Source organism: Spermophilus citellus (genome assembly GCF_964194105.1).
Source record: "Spermophilus citellus genome assembly, chromosome: 1".
Lineage (NCBI taxonomy): Eukaryota > Metazoa > Chordata > Mammalia > Rodentia > Sciuridae > Spermophilus > Spermophilus citellus.
Window position 1 is genome coordinate 266,222,898 of NC_138182.1, and position 26,054 is coordinate 266,248,951.

Genomic DNA, 26,054 nt, shown 5'->3' on the forward strand with positions numbered 1-26,054 from the left:
GGAAGGATGCTTCCCTAAAGCCTTCAGAGGGAAGAAGAGCCCTGTTGACAACTTGATTTCAGACTTCCAGCTTCCAGACTGGGGATGCAAAACATTTCTTTTATGTCCCTCTATTTGTGGTAATTTGCTATGACAGTCCTAAGGAACTAGCACCATGTTATTTTTCCCACTTAAGATGGGGGAACTCATTTAGAGAAGCACAGTGGTTCCCCCAAAGTCATATTCAAAACACCATATCGTCTGCTTAGCTCTGATGAACTCCATTTCCATGAAGGTAGCACCTGAACTCCTTAGTGTGGCATCCCAGTCCCCCATGGCATCCATGGCTGCTCCCAGACACACTGGCCTAACCTAACCCTTCTGCGCCTCTCACACTGGATGTCTTTAAGTGGACATCCACCATCTTCTGTTAGTCAGTTTATACGGAATCTTAAAGTCCACTCTCAGGAGTCACCTCCACCAGGGACCTTCCCTGACCCATGCTGGTGGACGGGGCTGCTTAGGGCACCTGACTTGAGAACACTGGCTGAAGGCCTGCAGCCCATCTGCTTGGCTCCTTGCCAGATTCTCTAACCAAACTGTCACCATTTACTCCTGGATGGCCAGTCTGATCTCTGTGTCCCTAGGGATTGCATTTGAGGTCAGGCTCCTTGGATGCTAGATTTCATCTTATGGTTGCAGCGGTTTGTTTGTTTCCTTCCAGGGAGGACAAGGACCTACTTTTGTGTCTATAGCTTTTGGCTCTTAGCTAATTCAAACGCAAATTGAGATGCTGTTTGGGGGCAAGGAGGCAGGTGCATTCTGTATGGATTTCTCACAGGTGATCTGTTTATGAGGTGTCCCGAAGAAGCCATGGCATACAGAAAGACTAGTGGAATTGGCCTGAGAAACTAAGCTTCTAATTTGAGTTCTTGCCTTCACCAGTCCTAAGCTAAAGATTTTATTCATTCATTCATTCATGGCTCATGAAAGGAGTGGTTAATCACGAGCCATGATTATCATGTTTAGGAGCTTAGACTTCGTGTAGGAGGCTCTTGATAACTGCCTGTGGATTTAAAGCAGAGTTGTAATAATTACAATTATGTCTCAGAAGGTATTTAGGCCAAAGTCTGAGAGGAGAGCTGGAGGTGTACTTCAGTGGTAGACCACTTGCTTAGCATGAACAAGACCCTGGAAGGATAAGAGAAGTCTAGAAAGCAGATGATTTGACAGACCAGGACATCTGGGCTGTTCACAGGGAAATTAAGGCCAGGATAAGCTGACTGGGAGAAAAGAAGTTGAAGTTAAAGAAAGAAGGGAGAGATCTGGAAGAGGAGCATGGGGCTTGAAACAGTAGATAGTGCAGTGAGATTCAGAGCTGAGAGAGGGGGAGAGAGGGAGCATCTGCTCACATTTTTAAAAGTTTATTCCATGTAATACTTGTGATTATCACAGTAGATATTCTGAAAAATCACAGTGTAAATTTGTGTCTCGATAAGCAAACTTTGGAGTTGGGGGCATGTTAAAATAAACTGGAGTAGGAGGAGGACAGTGAGTTACTTCCAGAACAGATTCAATTCTATTCATGTCTTGGTATATTAACTTTATAGTAGAAACTGAAAATCTGATATGCCAACATGTTGGCAAATATCATAATTTCAACATAGACAGTTGAATACATTAATATATGAAAACACTTTTTCATATTAATGAAGAAGATGGATTAAACATTGCATACATATTTTTTTGTGAAGACAACTTTTTTTTTAAATTTCAATATATGTTCAATTCCTCTCAAGGAAAAAAAACCCTGAAATAAATGAACAAAGAGACTAACAAGGCTGAAAATACCTACAACCTGGATATTGGGAAGATAAACTATATCTATATAATTAAGTATATTTGATTTGACATCATTTTGGGGATTTAAACACTTAACTCTGTGTAATACAGACAGAAACTGGGCAGTTTTAGCTTATATAATGCTTTAACTGGCTCCAAGTAAAAGGAAGGCAAACTGAAAGAATCTGCCTTAGTTTATTAAATTCAATTAATTGGTTTTAATAGAGATTAAGGATTAATGTGGTTGCATACATTAATGTATTCCGCTGTCTGTGTTGAAATTATGGTACATGCCAACATGTTGGCATGTCAGATTTTCAGATTCTACTATAAAGGAAATTTACCAAGACCTAATTAGAACTGAATCTGTTCTGGAAGTAACCAGCTATCCTCCTCTCTCCAATTTATTTTAACCCCACCCTATATTTTGTTCAAAGCATTGGTTTTTCTAATGCAAGCTAAAAATGCTGTCTCTTACATGCAAAATTACTTAGATCTAAAAGATAACTTTAGCATCACTTTAATTTCTCAGTATCTATAGTTTTCATCTGTAGCTGGATATGCTACTCACTTGGGGACATTTTAAAATATCTATGTCTGGACCCCAAGTCCCAGAGATTCTGAATTAATAGCTTTGACATGGAGCTTAGAAATTAGTGATTTTTAAAAGCTTCCTAGGTGATTCTAAGATATAACCAGAATCGAGAGCCACTGCTTTAGACAGGGTGGGGCAACTTGTGGTTAAAGTATCTGATAATCCTCTTCTCTCATTCTCTGAAATAGACCTAATTCAAATATATTAATTTGGGCTCTTAGTAGCTACAATGGTGTTAGTTGGTTTAAAAGAAAACTTCACCTGAGCCTTTCAAATCTGGAGTCAGCTTACGGCTTGCTCTCAGCTCTCCCATGTCTGTTCTCAGGCTTTATCATCTTGCCTCTTATGTGTTGGTCACCATGCTAGTGAACGAAAAAGCACCTTCGAGAAGATAAATGCTTATTCCCAGGGTGATGGAGATTTGGGGGTAAGAGGTTTTCACAGGGTCCATTTTCTCCAGTAGAAAAAAATTATGATAAATTTTTGCAAAAACAAAATGTACTGAATTTATTGTATGATAGGTTGTCTGTTAAGGTGTTAACCTATATAATCTTATTTACCCTTTTTGACAATTCCTGTAAAGTAGATACATTAATAGCCCAATTTTATCACAGAAAACTGAGTTTTAGAAAGATGTACAGGGTTGCACAACTGATAAAATGATGGTGTTGAGTTCCTAGTCTAGTACTCCAGTGCTAAACCATTATGGCTTATTTAACAGTTAATTAGGTAACTGTTCTTTTAATGAATTAAAAGACAACTTCTCTTTAAACTGAGATTTATGTTTGTGTATTAGATCACAAGATTTGTTGTTTTATTCCTTGTAGCCAAAACAAATTGCAAGCAATGACAAAGAATCCTTTAATGGTTTTATACTCAAAAGCATTAACAAACCAGTTCTAAAGAATTTATAAAAAGATGGAGTTGATTTATGGTGTGGGTGTGGAAAAAATTACATAGAATCAAAAGCCTGGATTACAACTACACATTATACGATCTCTCCAAGAAATTCATGTTGACAATAAATGGAGAATTAAATGTTAATATGCTGTATGAAAAGCACTACACAAATGATTAATAATTTCATTTTTTCCCTCAAATTTCATGCTCCTGAAATAATCCATGCTGCCTTTTCTTAATAATTCCTCTTTTAATTTGGTTATTCCACTTGGCTCTACTCAAAACTTAAAATAGTACCAGAGTGAAGATCAACAAATCAAGAAATAAAAGGGATAGCAGAAGGGAAAACTGCTCAGGTCGAAACTTGACTATAGCTGGGTTTGGTGGCGCACGCCTGTAATCCCAACGGTTCAGGAGGCTAAGACAGGAGGATGGCAAGTTCAAATCCAGCCTCAGCAAAAGTGAGGCACTAAGCAGCTCAGTGAGACCCTGTCTCTAAATTTAAAAAAGTACAAAACAAGACCGGGGATGTGGCTCAGTGTTCGAGTGCCCCTGAGTTCAATCCCTGATACACAAACAAAAACAAAAAAACTCGACAGTAATGAACACCAGGAAGTCTGTCTTCTTGTGTCTCAGACCATATATAAAAACCAGACCACATGCAAGTGCCACAAAAATAAAGCTTAGAATGTATAACTTTCTGAATTCAAAAGATCGTGATTTTATAAAGTTGTAGATTAAGGAAACATACCCAATACCTTACATATGCCATTAATACAGACATTTCTGCTGTTGCCACCTTCAAAGCAAGGGGTACCATCAATGACAGCATCCAGCATTCTCTCAGAAAACTGGCCATCTATGGGTCGGCAGTAGAGCTCACAAGGACGTGCTAAAGTGAGAGAAAGATTAGGTTAGCCTTGTAGTCTGGCATCCTTCCCCCAGGAAATAAAACTGCAAAAATCATACAAACATAACTAAGAGCAAATGCTCTGAACACCGAGACTCTGCATGAACTTGAGGTTACACACATGTGTTAAAGCACAAAACAAATAATGAATGCCAACCAATTTTATATAATGTGCAGTGAATTGGTTGTCTGAGAAGGTGGGTGAAGTCAAAATGTGTTGAAGAGACCATTGGACAAAGTGCCAGGGCAAAGGGCCAAAAGACTCTGAGAATAAATTGGAGCACTTCTTTCATGGTAGTGTGATGACCCTGTCACTGCTAAAACTAAACACCTACATGGAGTCACCAGGGAGCAATTCTTCTTCCAGCAATGAGACCATCCATGAGTGTTGAATCCAAGGAATTATTTCATTAAGACTTTGATATAAGCTTCAGATTTAGGAAAGCAGTCTGAATAATTCTGGAGCTTTTCTTTAAAAATTTATCCATTTCAAAACTGCTGGGAAGGGCCAGGACTAGGGGGCACTTATACAAAATTTAAGAAGGCACTTGTTCTCAAGAGTGATTATAATTGGATCTTCCATCCATGCCAGGTACTGCGCCGAATTCCAGAATGATGAAGTTCCCATGTTTGTCTCAGTTTCATGAATTAGTACTGTTTGACCCACTCCCCAAAGTATAAAACTATCCAGAGACTTCAGCTAGTCTTGTTATTACAGTGAATTCAAAGGAATTTGCTTGGTAAAATATAGCCAATATATTATTTGAACATTGTTTCCCAGGTTTTGTTTTGCTCGACAGTGATTATCTCACTTTAAGAACCACAGCTGTCCTATGCAGTTAGTTATTTTTTTACCTATTTCATAGGTGAGAAAGTTTAGCCATAGATAATAAAATCTTCCCAAGCTCTCCCAGTATGAGTGGCAGAGTAAACCACCATGGTGCTTTGTTTCAGATCCCACACTACAAATCCCTAGTGTACAGACACAACATTTTCTTTAACAACAACAGAAAAATGTCTTTGATGAGATCATTAAACTGACCACTTTCCACCTCATTAGGCAATGCTGAATTACAACCCCAATACAAAAGGAAACTGGGTAGCACACTAACTGGATAACTCTGCTTTAATTCAGAGTATATTTTCTCATGGGGGAAAATACTAGACACTGAAGTATTCACTTCTACAGAAACAGATTTAAACATTTTTAGTTCATGGCTATCCCTTGAAGAAGTGACTTTATCTTTCTATGACTCAGTTTCCTCATCTAAAAAATAAGTAATAATATCTGCCTTGGAGGTAAATTGTGAGAAATGAGACAGATATTGTATGTCAAGCACTCAGCATTATGCTATATAGAGTAAGTGATCAATAAATGGCAGCTTTGGTTTTACTTGTGCATCATTGACTGGAGGAATTCTAAAGGTAGCCTTGGCATTCTGTGCCTGTCTTTCCAGTCTTCCCAAGTAGTCAACAGACTTGTAACCCTGGCTTAATTGTTACTCCAGCCAAAACAGCAACAAAAGAACTTCCCCAAATCCTCTCTTTCCCTTCAGATTATTCCATTATGTCATTATTAATTAATTCAGCATTAAATTCATACTTTGTTTTACTGTCCTCTAACTAACTGGCATCATGTCAGTTTATCATAAAGAATTCGAGGTCTTGCTCTGTAGATGGGTCCATAACTTTCTTTTACTATGACTATAGACCTCATTCAAAGGTGTTCCAGTTGTACAATATCTACTGCAGTCCTCTCAGGTCTGCAATTCCAAGACTTCAATTTTACAAACTCCTCAATCATACTGTAATGTCCTCAAGGACACTGAAGTCATTTGAGCATTGATTAGCTACTACCAAACAGCACAGTCTGAGAAGGAAGAGTCATAACAGGATGGTGAGGACTCAAAAGCTCAGTAGAGGCAGGAAAAAGCACAGAAATTTTCCTCAGAGTGTTGGAGTTAGATACAGAGAAATACAAATCCATCCCTGACTATTAAACCTTGCCCAAGACTCCCAAGTCTCTAAACTGTGCAAGGGACTGTTGGAAGGTGTGTGGCTGTTACCATTCACCTCTCCCAGTGATTACTAGCAGAACATTACTCTTAGAGGAGGCTCTTAGTTCATCTTTATGAATTAACTGAGGTGACAATGATCAACACTGATAATGAGAAAATTCTGGATCAAGCAGCAAAGGGATTTTTAAATTTTGAGAGATTATCAACTCAGGCAGTCAAAAAATGAGCATTAACCTTAGTGATAGAGGTCAAGGTCATTCATGGTGACAATGAAATGCTTATCTGGACACAAGTGGACAAATAAATTAATAGAATTCTCTGTGGGCCCTGAAGGCAGTGAGATAAACCCAGTGCCAGGATCTTGCTCAGAGAGGCAAGAAAGATGCAGAATCAGCAAAGAAGATTTTATTCTTGTGCAAAAAACCTGCCGTTAACAACGGTAACCTCTGAAGAATGGGTGAAGTATGGTGGGACAGTAAGAATTCACTTTTATTTTATTCTATTATGTATGTTTTCATTTTTATAAGACACATATATTCATTTTAAGCATAATGCTGAAGCTCTCAAGCAAGAAAACTAAATAGTCTCCTTTCTGGGATAATGATGACACTTTTTCATAAAGGGAGTCCCACCCTCCACCCTGTTTCTCAAGTATGGGACTAGTACCTCCTTCAAGGCTAACCAGGTTGAAAAAAGCATGCTGCAGGGGCTGGGGATGTGGCTCGAGCGGTAGCGCACTCGCCTGGCATGCGTGCGACCCAGGTTCGATCCTCAGCACCACATACCAACAAAGATGTTGTGTCTGCCGAGAACTAAAAAATAGATTCTGCCGAGAACCAAAAAATAGATATTAAAAAAAATTCTCTCTCACTCTTTCTTTAAAAAAAAAAAAAAGCATGCTGCACATAAGAAACAAAAATGTCAGTTGCATCTAAGTGCAGCAGCCTATGGAATCCTTGAACTATCTGGTAATAATCCCCAGCTGACTGCCTCGGAGCACAGATGTGCCTAAGGCCAGAGAGAACCTTATGCTTAAATGAGGCATTGCAAATTGAAGGTTCAGGGCTACTTAAACATTTTGTAAGGTTGCCTGTCCTGCTACGCCAACCCCTCCTCTGGCCTCTTTCTTTCACGGTGTTGTGAGGGAACTGCAGATATTATTACATTGGCCTGTGACGCAGGGTTCTGCAAAAGGAGGTAAGGGTGGCATTTAATTCTCAGTGATCATCATGAGCATCAGAGATTGTGTCTCAAAAGTCAACCTCATAGAATCCAGCATTTCTATAGCTTTGATTATTTTCACTGTCCTCACATTGTTTACCTGACATCCTTTTGTCTGAGCCATGAGGTTTTTTTGTCCCTCTGGTTTTCAAGAGCTTTCACGTCCATTTATAATTAGGTAAAGTAAAAGCACTAAAATCAATTTACTGGTAAACTCTCACCCCCATCCTTAATTAATCCTTTCAAAGGAAGCTCAGGTAACTGCATGAACTTAATCAAAGGTTTCATTTTCAATTCTGCAGAAACAAGATAGTTCAATATTTTAAAATTAAGAAATGGTCATTAGAAGCAAAAAAACCAAACTTACTAAAGTGTATAAAAATATTTGTTTAGTTAAGGAAGAGTTTTGATGCATTTCATGTGTGTTGGTCAAGGTGGTAGGTACTCTTTGTTAGTAGGTAAGTCACCACACCTGACAATAGCACAGGAGCTGTATGGAAATCACCAGGATAGAGGACGGCTGTTTATACCCTAGAGAGACAGTGAACTCAGTAGGGAGCAAATTAAACCAACCAATCAATCAATCAATCATTCCAAAATGAATGAAGCAGATGTTTACCCTTATGCCTATCATTGCTTAGTACTGACAGCTATACTAGACAAAAAGGTAGGCACATAACAAAACTTGTAAATAAATGAAAAGCAAAGCTGAATGAAGTTTTTTCATTCTAAGTCCAGTTATACTTGAGCCATCAGTTAAGATCACACAAGTTCAACCTTATATCTGTGGTAGGAAAAGACCAAGAATAAGGACCTGTTATACCATGGGGGGAGGTTATCTATTTTAGTCATGGAAGGCTACTTATTCAGGGTCCCTAAAACCACTAATCCAAATGCTCTACTTTGATTCAACAAAATAGAGAATGTGTAAGATACAGGCATAGATAATACCAACTGAATGCACCTTTCATCATTAGCATGAAATCCACATGAATACACAAATGAGTTTCCTGTGTTCAGATGCCTGGACAAGGAAGTTCAACTCTACCAATAACCAAATGCTGACGGCCACAGAACATGAATGATGCTAAACAGTTAGGGATAAGGGGTAGCTGTTGCCCTTGATAACAATTAGCCATCAGGGTATTTGGGTGATTCATCATGGGCAAAGCACCACAGCATCTTCCAAAAGTTACTGACAACATCGTTGTGTTAACAGGCCAAGATGTTATTCTCCAATCTATGATTTTTCTTATGTCTTATCACAAGACTTTCAGGAGTTAAAAATCATGAAACATTTAAGTAGTTAATTTTAACCACTTTGCCTGGAATCTCCTTAGCCTTTTTGTTTCTCACTCAAATCACAACAAAGAGCACTGATAAGATGCCTTCTGATGTAAATCTATAGCTAATCATCATTAATCCTGGTTCATTTTCAGGAAAGAATGGGCAATGGTTCTCACTGGAAGTTTTGCCAAAGCTGCTGTTGTGTTCTCCAACTTGATTCTCCCCATTTCCTGATGTGCATCCTTTAGACATTTGATTTTGCTTTTGACCCTTCTCATACTGCTCTGTGCCTATGAAGTGTTGGTTTCTGGCCAAGGCTGGGTTTCTCTTATTTCTAATGAAGGCATTCCTGTTATCTTGCCTTTCTTTGTGCTAGTCTCTTCCCATTTCGAGTGACTCTATTTTGAATCCCTTCCCTTTTTATTTTTTTCAGTAGAAAAATTACTCATGCTAAGAATTATCGACTATTTCCTTGGGAGCCTTCTTTGAAAATACTCCAAACCCACAATGACCTTGTGTTCTGAATTTCTGCTGAAACTACAATCAGTTTCACATTCCCGTCAATAAGCAATTAGTAGCTGAATGCCCACGTGCCCCATGTAGGTGCTCCGATGCACCTCAACTGTTTTGAAGCGAGTCATTGTGTTTGACAAATGTCTTATTCATCTCCCACAGAGCAGAATTGGACATATACTGAGCCTTCAACATTTACTGATCAATTTCACCAGGTCAGTGTTTCTTCCAAAACACAAAACTCCTGATGGTACATATCTCTTTGTTCAACTTAGAGGATATAACAGAAAATGTGAAATACAAATGTGGCCTAAGATTTGAGATATACTTTTACAGTTTCTTACCTGAATTAAAAACTGGAAACCAGTGGTAGAATTCATTCTTGTAGGGAACGGTGTCAAATTCACTGCATTGCATCTGCCGAAATGTTGGTGCATCTGGGCGACAGGGGTGGACGTTGCACAAGCGATATCGCTTTCTTTCTCCAGTGCAGTATTTTCCTCCAAACTTTGGTCTACAAGTGAAACAGCTGTTCTTTTAATTTCCCAAAAGGCCAATATTATCCTTTAAAAAAAATTCCCTGCTGTCTGACCATACTTGTTCTTGGCCAAACTATTTCTCTTTGTGCCCTAAAAACTCACCTTATAAAACCCTTCCAAGTTGTGTTTATGTGTGTGTTGCATTCTATGCTATATACACAGCACTTTAGTGCTATGTGTATAGTTGCCTACTTTGCAATACTTTTTCAACTGTGTACCCCCAAGGGAAAATATATGCTGCAAAAGGATACATCATTTTCTTTCCAAAATCTGATCCTTCTCTATTTCCTATTTAGAAAGTTAGCAGTGGTCAGAGTACTCAGAATTTTTCAACTGTTGCCTTCCTAGGACAATAGTCAATCAATTGTTTGGGAATCAATTGTATTTATATTTGCTACCTCTTCCTGAATCCCAGTTACCAAACCAGCTGGAATCTTATCTCCATTTATGTCTTCCCTTTCCTCACTTTCTCCTTATTCAATCCACGGTATACACTATTATCTGAAGACGATTTTAGATCACCTTAATTATCCTAGCTTCCTGTTTAAAAAGCATTCAGTGGACCTTATAGCCTCAGAATCAATTACAATCTTTTGAGCTTGATTATTCAGGCCCTTATGAACCTACCTCAACTCTATTTAACAACTTTATTTCCTACACTGCTCCAATGGTACAAGCTGTCTTATTTATTATTTTTTTCCTGTGCCTCTGGATAGAATTCCTTTATCTTAAGTCTTTCCATGTCAACATCCTTTCCATTTTTTAGGGACAAATTAAAGGTCACCTCCATCATAAATCCTTCCTGAATTCCAACCAGAATTTCTGTCTCCTCTCTTTAGTGACACTTCATGTACCAACTGTATGCACTTCCTTAACTTGTACCTAAAGATAATTTTTTTAAATTACTAAACCTAAGTTCTATGTACTGTAAGGTATCTAAACAGTACCTTGAGCATAGTTGAGTTTTTAATAAGCATTCAATAAATGAATTCATTACTCTTACTTTAGAATGCATTCTCAATTTTTTAATTTCCTTTTCAATACACTCGAGCATGACAATCTCTCTACTAGGATCACTCAAAAGAGAAGAAGGGGGGAATATCATGGAATTGCTTCCAAAGAACTGGAGGAACCTTGTATCCTTCCAGAAGACTCCAAGGTGATCCACATATACCTTTTTGCCTCCAGGTTGCAGCATCCGAATGAGGAATTGTGTATTGCCTATTGTAGTGCAGCAAAATAGGGCCAACAGCCTGGAGTTAGAATCTGGCTTTACCTTTTAGTAGTTAGATGATCCTCAACAAGTTATTTTATATCTCTGAACCAGTTTTTTTTTAATAAATTTGTGAAATGAGTATGAAATTTTATAACTCATGAGTTGAAAGGACTGAATGAGACAATACACATAAAGTTACTCTAATAAAGCAACTCTTGTCACAAAGTAAGAACTCAGTAAATGATAGCATTTTTCGGTTATTGTGAATAATAATCTATCAGTATTTATATACTACTATGTGCTCAACATCATGCTGGGGGACAAGAGGGCAGGAAAGAGGACCAAGCCATGTTCTATGCTTCCTGGAAATTTATAATTTTGTTAAGAAAAAAATAACCTAAGAAGTGAGATAATTTAAGCTAGCAACAATGTATCCCTGACTATGAGTATGGTGGGGTTTTTAGAAGAGAGATCGAGCCATGGAAAGAGAGAGAGAGCCATGGAAAGAGAGAGAGCCATGAAAGTTAAGGCTGGTTGGAAAGTATTAATGAAAGGAGTGTTTCTGAAGATATTCTCAGGACAAAGGCAGTTCAGATGACATCATGATAAAAGCACATAAAAGTAGGACATCTTCCCAAGTGTCCAGTGTAGTGGCAGAGTCAGGATTTGGACCCTTGTTTGATTTAATCCATAGCCCATGCTCTTATCATGGTCCTGTACAGGTTGACCCTGCGGGGCAGAGGTCTGGCTGACTCTCAAGTTCTCACTGTGGTTATAATTCTTATGTGGCTCTGCTGTACTTGGCTCTTTTGAATGTTCATGAGATTTTCTATACTGCTCTCCCCACTTTTCTTTTTTTTAACTTTATTTTATTTATTTATATTTATGTGGTGCTGAGGATGGAACCCAGAGCCTTGCATGTGCGAGGCGAGCGGTCTACCACTGAGCCACAACCCCAGTCCCCCACTTTTCTTAATGTGACTTAATCTGTTCCTTACACATACTTAGTTTTTGTCCTCATTCATAAACAATGGTCTGTAGGCCATTTTAGGCAATAAGGAAATGAGAGGCACACCCATTTCTCAATGCTGAGATTGTCATCCTTATGTGTGGGGCAATATCTATCCATCATGTGTTACCCTCCAGTAGGGTAACTGGACCCCACTGCAGATGGAACAAGACATGGTGACAAGAAAATGAGGTGTCAGGCTGTAGCAGAAGGAAGGAAGGAAGGAGAGTGAGGCTTGAAGTTTAAATACATGAAAAATCAAGCAATTCAATTAAAAAAAAAAAAAACTGCTGGTGAAGTAATCTCTATGGAATCCTTAACAGGCTCCTATAAAGTTTATAATATCTTTTCATGAAATAATTCACAATGTGTTTGCCTATTTTATTAGTTACCTAAGGGAAAAATAATATTTTCATAAAACTGTACATTCATTATGATTGAAAGTAGCTACGATCCTACCATGAATATTATGTATAACTAATCTCTTACTGATAGAGTGGAGTTATGTGGAAGGATTTAATTGCATAATTTCCTAGAGTATGCCACATAGGTTGTGCCTTGAAAAGAAATTTGCTTTATTTCTCCAAATGATGGAATTAGCTTACTTATCTAAGTGTTATTGAGAATCAACTGCCAAGCCCAAACAAAACAGAATCACTCTTTTTTCACCCTCTGTGAATCTTCAGGCTCCATTTGTCTTTGGGAACCCATTTAATTTCCCAAGGAGGCTTGGGGTCACTGAAGTCCTGCCATTCGACACTGGCCTCTCAGTGCTTGTGGAAGGCAGGGAAGGAGGTGGATCTGGCCAGGCTTACTCAGGGTTGTTGCAAAGCCTTTCTGCACTCTGGGCTCCAGCCCCACAGGTTCTGGAACAGTGGGACCAGGGTGACCAGCGGCCCCAGCCTCCAGGGATGCTCTCTGGTTTCTTCCCCACTGTGATGCACTTGCCCGCCATGCACCACTGCAAAGGGAAGAGACGAGATGCAAATGTCAGGAAGGATCTTAGCAAGCCAAGCCCAGAACCCTAGAAGTCTACACCCACGTCTACACCCAATCCTCCCAGAGCAAGTAGGCTTTCTGCAGTCACACTTAAGATAGCAAACAAAGAAGGGCTTATAAAAGAGTTTTCCCAGAGTCTTGGTTTTCAAAACCAGTTTCAGGAATGGAAGGGAACTGTATGGTGCCTTTCAGAGTCACTGCAGTGGTGCTACTCAAAGCCTGGTTGGGCGATTGCATGCTAGAATATAAAACAACATACCACTTCCTCTATGCATCATGTCAATTAGTATGCTAATGACATAGCTGTTGATTTACTTTCTGGTACAGGTCCTAACAGTTCTGGCATTAGAGTAGCACTTTGTTACAGATTCTGTGGGTATTTATGCCTGCAGCAGAACACTCCCCAGCATAAAAGTTCACTTCATTTCCCAAAACACAAGTTGTAGGAAGTAATTTCTTAGATCAAGGGGGAAAATAGTTGCTTTTTTTTTCCTAGCCATTGTTTGCAATTCTAACCTTTCAAGTGACTCAGAAAATATCTACTCTCTCCCTCGTCAACACAATCTTTCCATAACTCTCAGTTTAGGAGAATGAACACGTACAAATTAAAACAAAAGGAAGTGCAGCTTGGTTGTTAGAAATGGTCATATTTTTGAAGGATGGAGGCATGTTCTATATGCTGGACTCTTTTTCCCTCATTCTTTCTGATCACTGTGTATTTCAACCAGGTTCTATTTATCTCAGTGATGGGTCGTGCCACACTCAGGCTGCATGAAAGCTAAACTCCTAAGCCCTAAACCCATATCAGATCCAAGTGGTTAACTTGTGCAGCAGAAATTATCCTGTTCTCAGGCAGCCTGGAGAATAGCTAATGATTTCTGAGTTCCTGGATATATGACCTTCCTGCCTAGTAAAGTGGGCAGAACTTCAGGAAAAAATAGTCATGTCGGATAATGTGAAAGAAGATTATAAGTGGACAAAATCTGACATTTTTTGGAAAGAAAAATCCACTGGGCTGTCCTTTCCAATCTTCCATATGGAGGGGGAAAATGTCAAAACAAATGAATGGTTGATAATAGGTTCAGCAGATGCTGTTGTCCAAATCCAGAGGTTTATCAGGGAAAGAAGGGACAGAACCCTTTCCTCTGGCTGGTCTATGTGACCTTCATTCACTGTCCTTCACCCAGAGAGAGCCTCACCCTCTCCAGGGCCTTCTCCCCAGCTTTCTTCAAGAACTCAGGGCCCACTGCCCTCCCACTTTCCTTCCTCAGCCTCACACATCACCTTCTTCTCACCACATCTTGTCCCATCTGCAGCAGCATCCAGTTTAGAGCGACAAAAGCCTTTTACTGAGCACCACAGCGTCTGACAAACATTCTGGAAAACAAATGTGAGACTGAGCACACAACAGCATTTCTACATTTGTGGCAAAATACACGCACTCACAATAAATGCCACTGTGGCTAGTGGATAAGAATTAATAAAGCAATCATTAGAGTCTCAGTTCAAACTGTACTTAGTTTTGCCATGGTCTGCAGACTACACTAGGCAATATCGAAATGAGAGGTAGAGCCCATTTCTTCAGAGTTGAGACTATTTATTATTCTCTATGTGTGGGACAATATCTAGTACTCATTACCTTGGGCAGGGTAACTGATGATCTCATTTATTACAGGCAAATCCAAGTTTTGGCAGCTGGAGTGGTTATAATTTGAGCTGCTCAAGGAAAGCAATGAAAACTATTCCACTCAGAACACTTCAGCTTATTTACTTATTACCCAAAAGGATCAGCCTGTTTTAGCTTCTAGGGAGGGAACTACATGTTCTCTGTCATTTCTACTCTTGTGAGAATGACAGAAGATTGACAGGTGGCTTAAATGTTATCAAAAATGGTTCAGCTACTTCCCATCTCCCATCATTCTATTCACTTTTGTAATCTACATTGAATTGTTCTTCTTCAACATAAGATTTTAGATTTTAAACAATTTCAGAAAATTCTCAATGTTCATCTGCCCCAATTTTGCCTCTCCTCCTGGAATCCATAGTTGTTGTTAATAAAGTTTCCTATTCTGACCTTCTTGTTTCAACTTGATCTTCCTATTTTCTATCTCTTGATTTTATTGTATTCAAAATTTGAAGAACTTTTCTCTCCCATCACTTGCCTCTGAGAAACACTCAAGCAGGATGGGAAGTAATTTTCACAGCTTTGAATTTCAGATAGCCGATTTTCTCTTCAGCTGCCTCAAGCCTGCTGTTTAATCCTATTATTGAATTTTAAAAATAATGACTGTATTTTTCACTTCCAAAAGTTATATTTTTTTCTTCATTTCTGCCTTAAATATATCTTTCAAACACAATTAATTGTTCTTTTATATATTTATTTTATCATTCTTACTTTCAATTAAAATCTGGAAAGTTATTGTAAGTTTATTGCTTTACTTCACTTCTAGTTTTTTTTCCCTCTATGAGGATTTCTGTTCTTACTTGTAACTTTATTTTGCATTTATAAAATATGATGTGTTGGGTGAAAGGTACACAGAAACTCTGTACAGTTTTGAAATATTTTTGGAGTTTAAATTGTTTCAAAATGAAAATTTATAATAAAGAAGGATGCTGCTACATTTTGTATTTCAGGCCTTTTAATAAAGGAAATGATTTATTGGCTGTAACATACAGGGATATGAGGTCTTTATTCATTTACCTATTGAGTGGCTACTATGTGTACAGCTGAGTAAATAAAAATTTCCTCAGAAAGCTTATAATGGAGGAGGGTAGAGATAAGTAAACAAGAAACTACCATATAATCTTAAAAAGGACTTTGTCACAGAATAGGATATGAAGTGATATTTAAAATGAAACCTGAATGACAAGTAGGAATGATAAAGCAGAGGAATCACCATGTGAAAAGTTCGGGTAGTTAAGAAGAACCCAGGGCTCTCAAGGAATGAAGGTAGTTCTGTAGGATGAACATACAGTTTAAGGAGGACTTGACCAGAAAGAGCTGGAATGGTGTTTTCTCAATGCTTAACAGCTGAAAATCCCTTACCTCTATAAAACTTCTAAAACCATGGATAAACTATTTTAAAAAGTTTTAAGTTTATCCTTAAGTTGGCAAGAAGGTAAGGCTAAAAATTACCAAAAATATTAATCTAGATATGGAAATTAAGTCATCTAGATTTTAGGTTTGCAGGGCACTTGACTACTGGAGGCAATGCTTAGGGTGGGCAGTTGGAGATATTTATTACTGGAGACCTCCATATAAGGCCAGAACCCTAAAAGATTGGCTCTTAAGTGAAAGGGTGAACTAAATATATTTTGGTACATAGTCAGAAAACTTGCCTGCTTTGACTTTCAACTTCAGGCATGGTAAATTATTACTCCTGAGAGTTTATGTCCATACTAGTCCTCATGCTGCCCACATAGTCAAAACAAAACAAAAAACAAACCAATAATTTATTATAAACTGACTCAGCAATGGTCAATTCTCTTAGAATGTGCCAACCTTCTAAGGCCTGAATAAAACTCCAATGTGAAATTTCATAACCAACATCTTATAATAAAAGTAAAAAATCACACAAGGAAATAATATGTAACTAAGAGCTGGAAGGAACCCTACCAATACAGATTCACATAAGACCCAGACTACTAGAATTATCCAGCATAAATTATGAAATAAGTGAGTGATATATGCTTAAAGCAATAAAAGATCACATTAAAAATTTGAATCAGGATTAAGGGATCATAAAATGACAGAAAATTTAGAAAATAGATTGTTAGAAGTAAAAAATATAATAAATGAGATTAAAATACAAATGCACAGGTTAAATAGAAGACATATCTGAAGAGAGAACTGGTAATTTGGAAGACAAAAATAAAGACAGACGTATAAAAAATGGCAAATAGCCAGGTGTGGGGGTGCACATCCGGTAATCCCAGCAGCTTGGGTGGCTGAGGAAGGAGGATCATCAGTTCAAAGCCAGCTTCAGCAATGATGAGCTACTAAGCAACTCAGTGAGACCCTATCTCTAATAAAATACAAAATAGGGCTGGGGAAGTGGCTCAGTGGTTGAGTGCCCCTGAGTTCAAAACCTGGTACCCCCTACCCACCCTCCAAAAAAAAAAAAAGATGGCAAATAAGGATAGTTTCTAAAATATGAAAGATCAATGAAGAAGTCTAATGTACACACAATCAGAGTATTTATTGGTTTAAAGAACATAAGATTAAAACAATATTTTAAGAGTAATTCCAGATATTAAGAGAACAAAATCCTGAGCATATTTTAAAGCCAATTTAAGGAATTTGAACTTTAAGAGAATGGGAAAGCTGTCAAGTATTTTAATCAGAAGGGAAAACACGCAGATTTCCATTTATGAAGTTGGTTTAGCTATATTTGGGTGGGTGGAAGAAAGCAGAGGGGAGGTAATTGGTTTTAGGGAGGAGACCAATAGATTAACCACTATAGATATAGGATTGGATGGATTTTAGAGATATTTACAATTGGAGTCACTTGGTAACTAGTTAGATGAAAGGGTGCACCAACTTTACCTTCTCTGTTAAATTTTGCGTGTTTTAAGCAGTTTCTTACTTCCATCTCTAAGTTCTTTCAATGTCTCTTTTTGTATTTATCTTGCTATGTTGAAGTGATTGTTATTTCCTTTGCCACCATGAGCTCCTTGAAGACAGAGACTGTCTTATTAATTTTTGAAGGTTTATCTTTTTCATCTTATTCAAAACATAGCACAGAATCTGGCAAGGATTCAGCGAGATCTGTCTTCTCATGTGTCTCAGTATCTGTACTTTTGCAAGAGAAGGGTGAGTTCACAGAACAGGCAGGGTCCAAATAGAAGAGTGCCACACATGGAGGTAGGATTTCACCCTGGGGTCCACAGGAGCCTCAGAACCAAATGGGCCATGGTTCTATATATGGGTTTTAAAAATTATTAATTATTATTATCATTATTTTATGGTACTGGGAATTGAAACCAGGTGTATTCTACCATAATCAACCCTTTTTGTTTCTTATTCTGAGACAGGGTCTTGCTAAGGTGCCCAGGATGGCCTCCAACTTTCAATCCTCTTGCCTCAGTCTCCCAGATTGCTGGGATTATAAGCATGTAACACCATGCCTGGCTAGATTTGTGTATTTTTAAAGAAACCAGAGGAACAATTTGAATGGGAGAGAGACTATGTAGGAGTTATAATAGTGAGGAAAGATAATGAAAGATTGAATCAGTAGCTGGGGTAATCAAGAATTACTTAGAAGGTGAGATATCAAGGCTTGACTTAATATTGAAAATAAAGGAGAAGAAAGTATTGGGGATGAATTGGGGATGAATCATACTCCTACCTTGGACAACTTTAGGTATTATGTTGGTTACTATGAAGTCTGTAGGCATGAATCACTGTGAATCCTGAAAATCACCATGAGACTGTCTCAACCACCACCTGGTTGCAAAAATTGTAGATTCCAGAATTCCAAAGAGGCAGGGTCAAGGAATATAAATGACTACAGATTTAATTTTTCTGCCTTTTATGAACATAGGTATATTTATACCTTGCCATAATATAAAGATTCTCTTTCTGGATCTTCCAATTTCCAAATATTTCCCTGGCCCTTTCTTCAGCATGCTGGAGATTTCAAGCCCTACACATACCCATGAGGCGCACCAAGATACCCAATACTTACTTCAACTTCCTGGCAGAAGGTAGCATTGGGACCATACTGGAGCTGGCATTGGTGATGGACATCATAGATCACGCCAGGGGCAATGACCTTGGACTTCAAGCCTTTCTTTTGGGGAATGTCATCAAGACAGAACCCCCAGCCTCGGCTGCAAACAAGTTAAATGAGAGAAATGAGAGCAAATGGTTCATGTATTCTCTTCAGTGTTTCATTCAATAAAAACTTCCATTCTTCTAGTTCACTCTTTGTCCTTCAAGACAACTTTATTTTTATATGCCAGAGAACCCTCTGGACCTAAGAAGGGACTTAGTAAAAGGAAATGCAAATCATACCCACACCACGTTTAGGAAATAAAAGAAGTGGGAAAATTGGAAAATCATCATCTTACCCCCAGGAGGGTTTGGCTAAACACTCCTGGTCCTGATTGTTCCTGCCAGTTCCCCAAACTTAATTCTCAGTCCTATCACAAAAAGCCAACTTGGGGCAGGAGCAGCCAGGAAGGGCAGGATGCAGGGCACAGCTCCAAATCTCAGGGTCAGAAAGCAGATGTGGACTCCATCCCTGTGGTGCTGCCCTGACACTGTGGTCTGGGGATAGAAACAAGTGTTTCTCGGGAAGCAGCTCCTCTGTGGAAAATTCATTGCATCTCCCACCTTAAAGAAACCCAAGTGAGGCTGACATAAGATGTACTGCCACTTACTCCAAGAAGCGGGTGATATACTCCTTGCTGCACTTGGACCATGTCAGTGGAGTGGGATCGTACTGGAGCTGATGGGACATGATGTACGGGTGCCTGCCCACGGGCTCACAGTCATTTTCTTTCCCATCATGCTGGATGCCAAAGCTGGCACAAAGCACAAGAATATCAAGAGAGCAGGAATTAAACAGGGAGAAAAATTATAGTTTCTCCAAGGTGATAATAACCCAGAGAGACACTTTTGTATAGGAGGAGCTGTTGAAAAGTCAGACTTTGAAGTTGGAGAGGCATAGCTAATTTTGAATTCACAAGAGCAGGAAATGTTGTATGAATGGCTTTACCTCAAATATACAGTTGTGAGAGCCATGTGGCTAGTTCAAAAACTGTTCTTCAGTGGAAGCAGCTTGTTTTTCAATGTGTCAAGTTTTTAAATTTCCTTCTGGGATTCTATTTTCAGTTTTGGTAATTCACTTTAGGGACCAACAAAGGTGGCATGACGTTTCAGAGACGGATGGCTAATATCATCTAGGGCCATTACAAATGTCTATTTTTAAATTTCCTCTCAAAATAAATGAAAGCATTCACCTAGGCATTGTTAGGTGAGTTAGTTTGCCTTCTCTTTAGCGTTATGTATAATCAGTGATGAAACAAACAAGTTTCCAAGAAACAGTGAGGTATATTTGTTAGTAAATCACAACGAGTATCTTCTTAGGATATTAGTTCATTGCATTTTCCTTCTCTGGGTTGTTCTAGACCATTTCATTGATTTTTCCAGTATTTTATTTCTCAGTTTGGTCCAGAGCTAATTAGAAGTATATAGCATAGCACCCCCCCCGCCCCCCAAAAAGCTAACTACTCAGAAGCATCTTTTGCTACATGCAAAATCTTCTCAGAAAGCTCCTAAAGTCTTTAGTACATTTTGGGGGGTCTTACTAAAGCATTTTTTTTCTATTGTTCAAAATCAAGCTCATGAATCTTCTTTCAACTTTTTCTCACTTAGTCAAAACTCTAAACATTTCTGTTTTCCTGCCTTCCTTTCCTTTCCCTTCCCATTGTCTGTTTTTGCCATTAAAAAAATATTTTAGATCATCTGCACATGGCCCAATACCACTTTTTAAAATTAACTTTTTAAATTAAGCTGCTATAAACATTAATGTGGCTGTGTCCCTGTAGTATGCTAATTTTAAGTCCTTTGGGTATAGACTGAGGAGTGGGATAGCTGGGTCAAATGGTGGTTCCATTCCACATTTTCTAAGGAATCTCGATACTACTTTCCAAAGTGGTTGCACCAATTTCAGTCCCATCAGCATTGAATCAGTGTACCCTTTCCCCCTACATCCTCAGTAACACTTATGGTTGCTTAAATTCTTGATAACTGACATTCTGACTGGAGTAAGATGAAATCTTTGAGTAGTTTTGATTTGCATTTCTTTAATTGCTGGAGATGTTGAACATTTTCTCAATTATTTGTTGATCAATTGTGTATATTCTGTGAAGTGTCTGCTTATTTCCTTAGCCCATTTATTGATTGGGGTTTTCTTTTTTAGTGTAAAGGTTTTTGGATTCTTTATATATCCTGAAGATTAGTGCTCTATCTGATGTGCATGTGGTAAAGATTTTCTCCCATTCTGTTGGCTCTCTCTTCACATTATTAATAAACTGTGGAAATAACCTAGATGCCTTTCAATAGATGAATGTATAAAGGAACTATGGCATATATACATAATGGAATATCACTCAGCCTTAAAGAAGAATGAAATTATGGCATTTACAGGTGAATGGACAGAGTTGGAGAAAATCGTGCCAAGCGAAGTAAACACCCCCCCCCAAAAAAAGGCCAAATGTTTTCTCTGATAAGTGGATGTTGATCCATAATGAGGGTGGGGATGGAGAAACTTTGGATTGAGCAGAAGGGGGAGGGGTGTGTGTGCCAGGGAGTGGGAGTGGGGGTGGATGGTGGAATGATATATATATTATTACCCTATGTACAGGTATGATTGCACAAATGATGTGACTCTATATCATGTACAACCAGAGAAATAAAAAGTTATTCTCCATTTGTGTAAAAAAATTAATAAATAAGATAAATATAGAAAAAAATCACTTTAAAAAAATTTTAGGATAACTGCAAGCTCAGATGAAATTGTGAGAAATAATACAGAAATAATCATGTATGTTTTCCCTACCTCCCCCCTAAGTAACAGTTTGCAAATCTGTAGTACAATAACACAATTATGATATTGATCTTGGTACAGTCAAGAAACCAAACATTTTCCTAACACATGATTTCTCATGCTGCGCTTCATAGCTGTACGTACTCTCCCCCCTCCTTCAAATCCCACTGTTTTATTTTCTTTTTGAGAGGGGTACTGAAGATTGAACTCTGGGGCACTCAACCACTGAGCCACATCCCCAGCCCTATTTTGTATTTTATTAGAGGCAGGGTCTCACTGAGTTGCTTAGTACCTCTCCTTTTGCTGAGGCTGGCTTTGAACTCGTGATCCTCCTGCCTCAGCCTTCCCAGCCGCTGGGATGACAGGCATGCACCACGGCACCTGGCCCTAGTGTTTTCTGTTTCTACAATTTTCTTGTTTATATAATGCTATATAAATGGAATCATACAGTAGGTCAACTTTGGAGATGGTCTTTTTTCACTAAGCATCATTCTTTGGAAGGGTATCAAGGCTCTGGCATGTATTAGTAGTTCCTTCCTTTCTCTCGATGACTGGTGTCTCATGATGTGTATCCATCCTGGTTTCCTCAGCCATTTACCCTGATGGGTTGAAACATCCTGGGTTGTTTCCTGGTTTGGGGTATTATGATCAAGCTTCCATAAACATTCATGTATAAATTATGATATGAAAATATATCTTCATTTCTCTGAGATGAAACACAGGAGTATAATTGCTGGGTCATGTTGTAATTGTGGGTTTTGTTTTAGAAAAGCTACTGAATTATTTTCCATGGTGCTTGTACCATTCTATATTCTCTCCAGCAATGGAGGTATGATCCAGTTTATTTGCATCCTTGATAGCATTTGGTGTCATAACTGATTTTTATTTTAGTCATTTTTTTTCTCCTAGTACTGATACATTATAATTATACATAACAGTGGGATTTGTTATACCTCATTATTTTAGTCATTCTTGTAGGTGTGTAGTGCTATATCATTAGTGGTTTTAATTTGTATTTCCCTGATAGCTACTGATTTTAAACATTGTTTCATGTACTAAATATATTTTTACATTCTCTTGGAGAGATACTTATTCATGTCTTTTGCACATTTTCTAATTATTTGTTTTTTACAGTTGAGTTTTGAAAGTTTTTCATATAGATAATAGTTATTCATTAAATGTATGATATATTATTTTCCTAAGGTTGCCATAAAAATTACCATAAACTTGATGGCTTAAAATAACAGGATTTCATTCTACAGCTCTACAAGCTTACAAAGTCCAAAATCAAATTTTGAGTGATTGTAAAAAGTATTGGATTTAAAAAAAATGGGGGGGGCCTTTATTGGCTCTTTTTAGTTATACATAACAATAGTATTTATTTTGACATAATTATAAAAGCATGAAATATAATTTGTTCTAATTCAGTCCCATTTCAGTGTCCATCTATTCATTGCTAGAATACAGAAATACAAATGATTTTATGTGTTTATATTGCGTCCTGTGAGCTTGGTGAACTCACTTATTCTTCTTCTTCTGTTTTTTTTTTTTTTTTGTGTGTGTGTGTGTATGTTTTCGCTAGAGTTTTCCACACATAAGATAATGCCCTCTTCAAATAGGGATACTTTTATTACTTCCTTTCTGATATGTATGCCTCTTGTTTCATTTTCTTGTCTAATTGCACTGGCTGACACTTTTAGTACTACTTTGAATAAGAAGTGATGAGAATGGTATACTTGCCTTGTTTCTGATCCAGGGAATATATTCAGTCTCTCACTATCAAGTATCAAGTTAGCTTTCAATCTTTTGGAAATATTCCTTATCAAATTAAGAAAGTTTCTTTTTATTTCTGAGAGTTTTTAAAATAATAACAAATGGATGCTGAGTTTTCTGAAAACAAAGAAAGTGCTGGCCATTGAACACAAAAACGAACTCTAAACTCTCTGAATTGCATTATTGAGAAATGAATATTTCTTCTTTAGCCTGTTACTATGGTGCATTACGCTGATTGATTTTCAAATACTGAACCAGCCTGTACCCTTGAAATAAATCTCACTTGGTCATTGTGTCTGTATCTTTTTTTAATGTACATTGCGGAATTCTATTTGATAATATTTTAAAATTTTTTGCATTAATACTCATGCAGGATATTATTTTTTAGTTTTTTCCTCAGTACTGTGTTTTTGTCTGATATTAGTATCAGGGTAATACTAGTTTCATAAAATGAATTAAAAATTGTTCCTTCCTCTTTTCCTTTGCTAGGTTTATGATCCTTAGTTGATGACAGGTCTTTTCTTTTAGCATTTGAAAGATATTGTGCCACCTCCTCCAGGCCTCCATGGTCTCTGGTGGGGAATCTAGCTTTATTCAAGGTGTGTTCCTCCTACAGATGCAAAGAGACAATTCCCACTGCTTTTAAGATTTCCTGTCTTCAGACTTTAAAGTTTAATTATGACTGATCACGGTATAAATTTTCTTTAGCTTTAACCCCCTTTGGGGCTTCTCCCAGCTTTATAAATCTGTAGGTACCTATGGGTTTCCTATGATGCCTCATTAAATCTGGGGAGTTTTTAGCCATTTGCATCTTAAGTACTTTTTCGATCCCATTCTTGCTCCTTTCCTTCTGATGACCCAAATGTAAGACATTTTGTTATAATCTCATGTGTTTCTAAAATTCTGCTTTGACTTTTAATTTCTGGCAGTCTTTTTTTCTCTTTGTTCCAATCACATAATTTTTATTTGTTTTCCAGTTCACTGATTCTTTTCTTTGTGCCCTCCATTCTGCTTTTTGAGAACATTCACTGCGATTTTTTTTTATTTCATATTTTTTCAGTTCCACAAATTCCATTTGATTCTTCTTTATATCTTTTACATTGGAATTACAAGTTCAGGTTTTCCACAAAACCTCTTGATACTTGCGTTGTTAGGGGTGTCACAGCTGACTTGTGCTATGGGTTGGAGTGAGTGGCATTTCTGACTTCTCACATTGTCTGCACTGGCACAAAAGGTTGGAGTGCTCATAACTGCCCTGCAAGGATGAAAGTCCTTGTGCCTTATGTAACTTTTTAAATGCCCAAGTGGCAGTGCTGGGTGATTCGTTACAGACTGGCATGGATGGAAGTCTCAGCTCCACACTCAGACTTTGCTAGCATGCAGAGGCGTGAGCCTACAGAGCTGTTTTGGTTTTGTTCTGTTTTCTTTTTCTTATGCTGTTTGGCTGAAGTAGAACAGTTACTGTCTAAAAGTTGAAAACAAAGTTATAAATAAGCTAAGATCTTCCCCCACGGAAACTTTTGATACTTGGCCTATCCAGAATCCTCATTATGCCTTCAATCAAACATTTGGAAATCTGCCTTCAAGAGATTCATAAAATCAAATTCACACATTTATATTTTGCAACAACTTTGGTATCCTGTTAACTGGAGTTCACTTAATGTTCTTTTCAAGTTGTTTCAATGTCTTATTTATTCAGCGTTCTCCTTTTTAATACACATAATTCAAATGACGCTAACAATAGTGACAATAGAATCTATTTCATAAGTTGGTTGGAAAGATTCAATGACACAATGACAAGCACAATGGCATGCAGGAAGGACACAAAAAACGTCAGGCTTATGAATTTTTAGTGTTATTAATATTACCATGTCCTAAGAACTAATCCGAATTTATTCCTGAATTAAACAACTGAGTTAATTCAGGAGTAACTGGTCTCCTTGCCTCTGCTCACCCCATTCTGAGTCAGAGAACTGTGGTGATCTTGTTGATGTATGTGGGTAGAAGTGGTCAGGGCAGAGAAGGCACTGGAAGTTGTGAACTGTGCTTTTTTTGCACTTCACAGATGGAGAAGTGGAGGTCTAGGAGGATGAGCCTCAAGCCACAGAACAGTTCACATCTCCCAACAGTTTAAGGTAATTTTCATTCCCTCTGCTGATACTGATACACGAACATGGCAAGCCGGTGTCAACTTGCTCTGCCCTTTACCTGTGTCCAAGCTCATGAGCAATGGTGAAGGCCAGAGGGAGTCCAGAGTCTTCATTGATGTTACAACTGCGGTGAGGCTGACACATTCCTGACAAGTGGGACAGACCCAGGGTCTCACAGGGGCGATTGACACCAGCACAGATGTCTTTTCTGAAAGCAGATGACAGGGATGTTTTAGGGATCCAAAGAAATATCTAGAAGAAACCTGCTTCCTGGAAACACATCTAACTATATATCAATATAGTCTGTAGAACATGCTTAAAATTGTGAAAGCCCGTGTGAATGAAGGGGATAATTTTGAATTCACTTTATTCTGATTTTACCTCTTAATTATAGTACTTCCCTAACACTTAAAAACTGTGGGGAGATGTGTTAAATATTTATTTTGAGTTCATTTTGCTCTTGATATCAGGAGGCCAAATTAAATGATTTGGCCAACAAGAGAAGATTTTATTGAAAATTAAAGTTAATTTGAACTTTTAACTCTGGA

General features: G+C 38.0%; 1 protein-coding gene across 2 annotated transcripts in view; it reads right to left on the reverse strand.

The window, feature by feature from the left end:
- The window catches only part of ADAMTS12 (ADAM metallopeptidase with thrombospondin type 1 motif 12), a 328,239-nt gene that overhangs the window by 102,771 nt on the left and 199,414 nt on the right, over nucleotides 1–26,054 (reverse strand). For both annotated transcript variants that reach the window (XM_081287375.1, XM_081287376.1), the window contains 7 exons: nucleotides 25,565–25,714; nucleotides 19,413–19,556; nucleotides 18,716–18,860; nucleotides 14,313–14,405; nucleotides 12,845–12,990; nucleotides 9,610–9,779; nucleotides 4,075–4,208 (listed from right to left, as the gene is read on the reverse strand). In XM_081287375.1, the coding sequence (XP_081143501.1) occupies nucleotides 4,075–4,208; nucleotides 9,610–9,779; nucleotides 12,845–12,990; nucleotides 14,313–14,405; nucleotides 18,716–18,860; nucleotides 19,413–19,556; nucleotides 25,565–25,714 (982 nt within the window). The remainder of the gene's footprint in view (nucleotides 1–4,074; nucleotides 4,209–9,609; nucleotides 9,780–12,844; nucleotides 12,991–14,312; nucleotides 14,406–18,715; nucleotides 18,861–19,412; nucleotides 19,557–25,564; nucleotides 25,715–26,054) is intronic.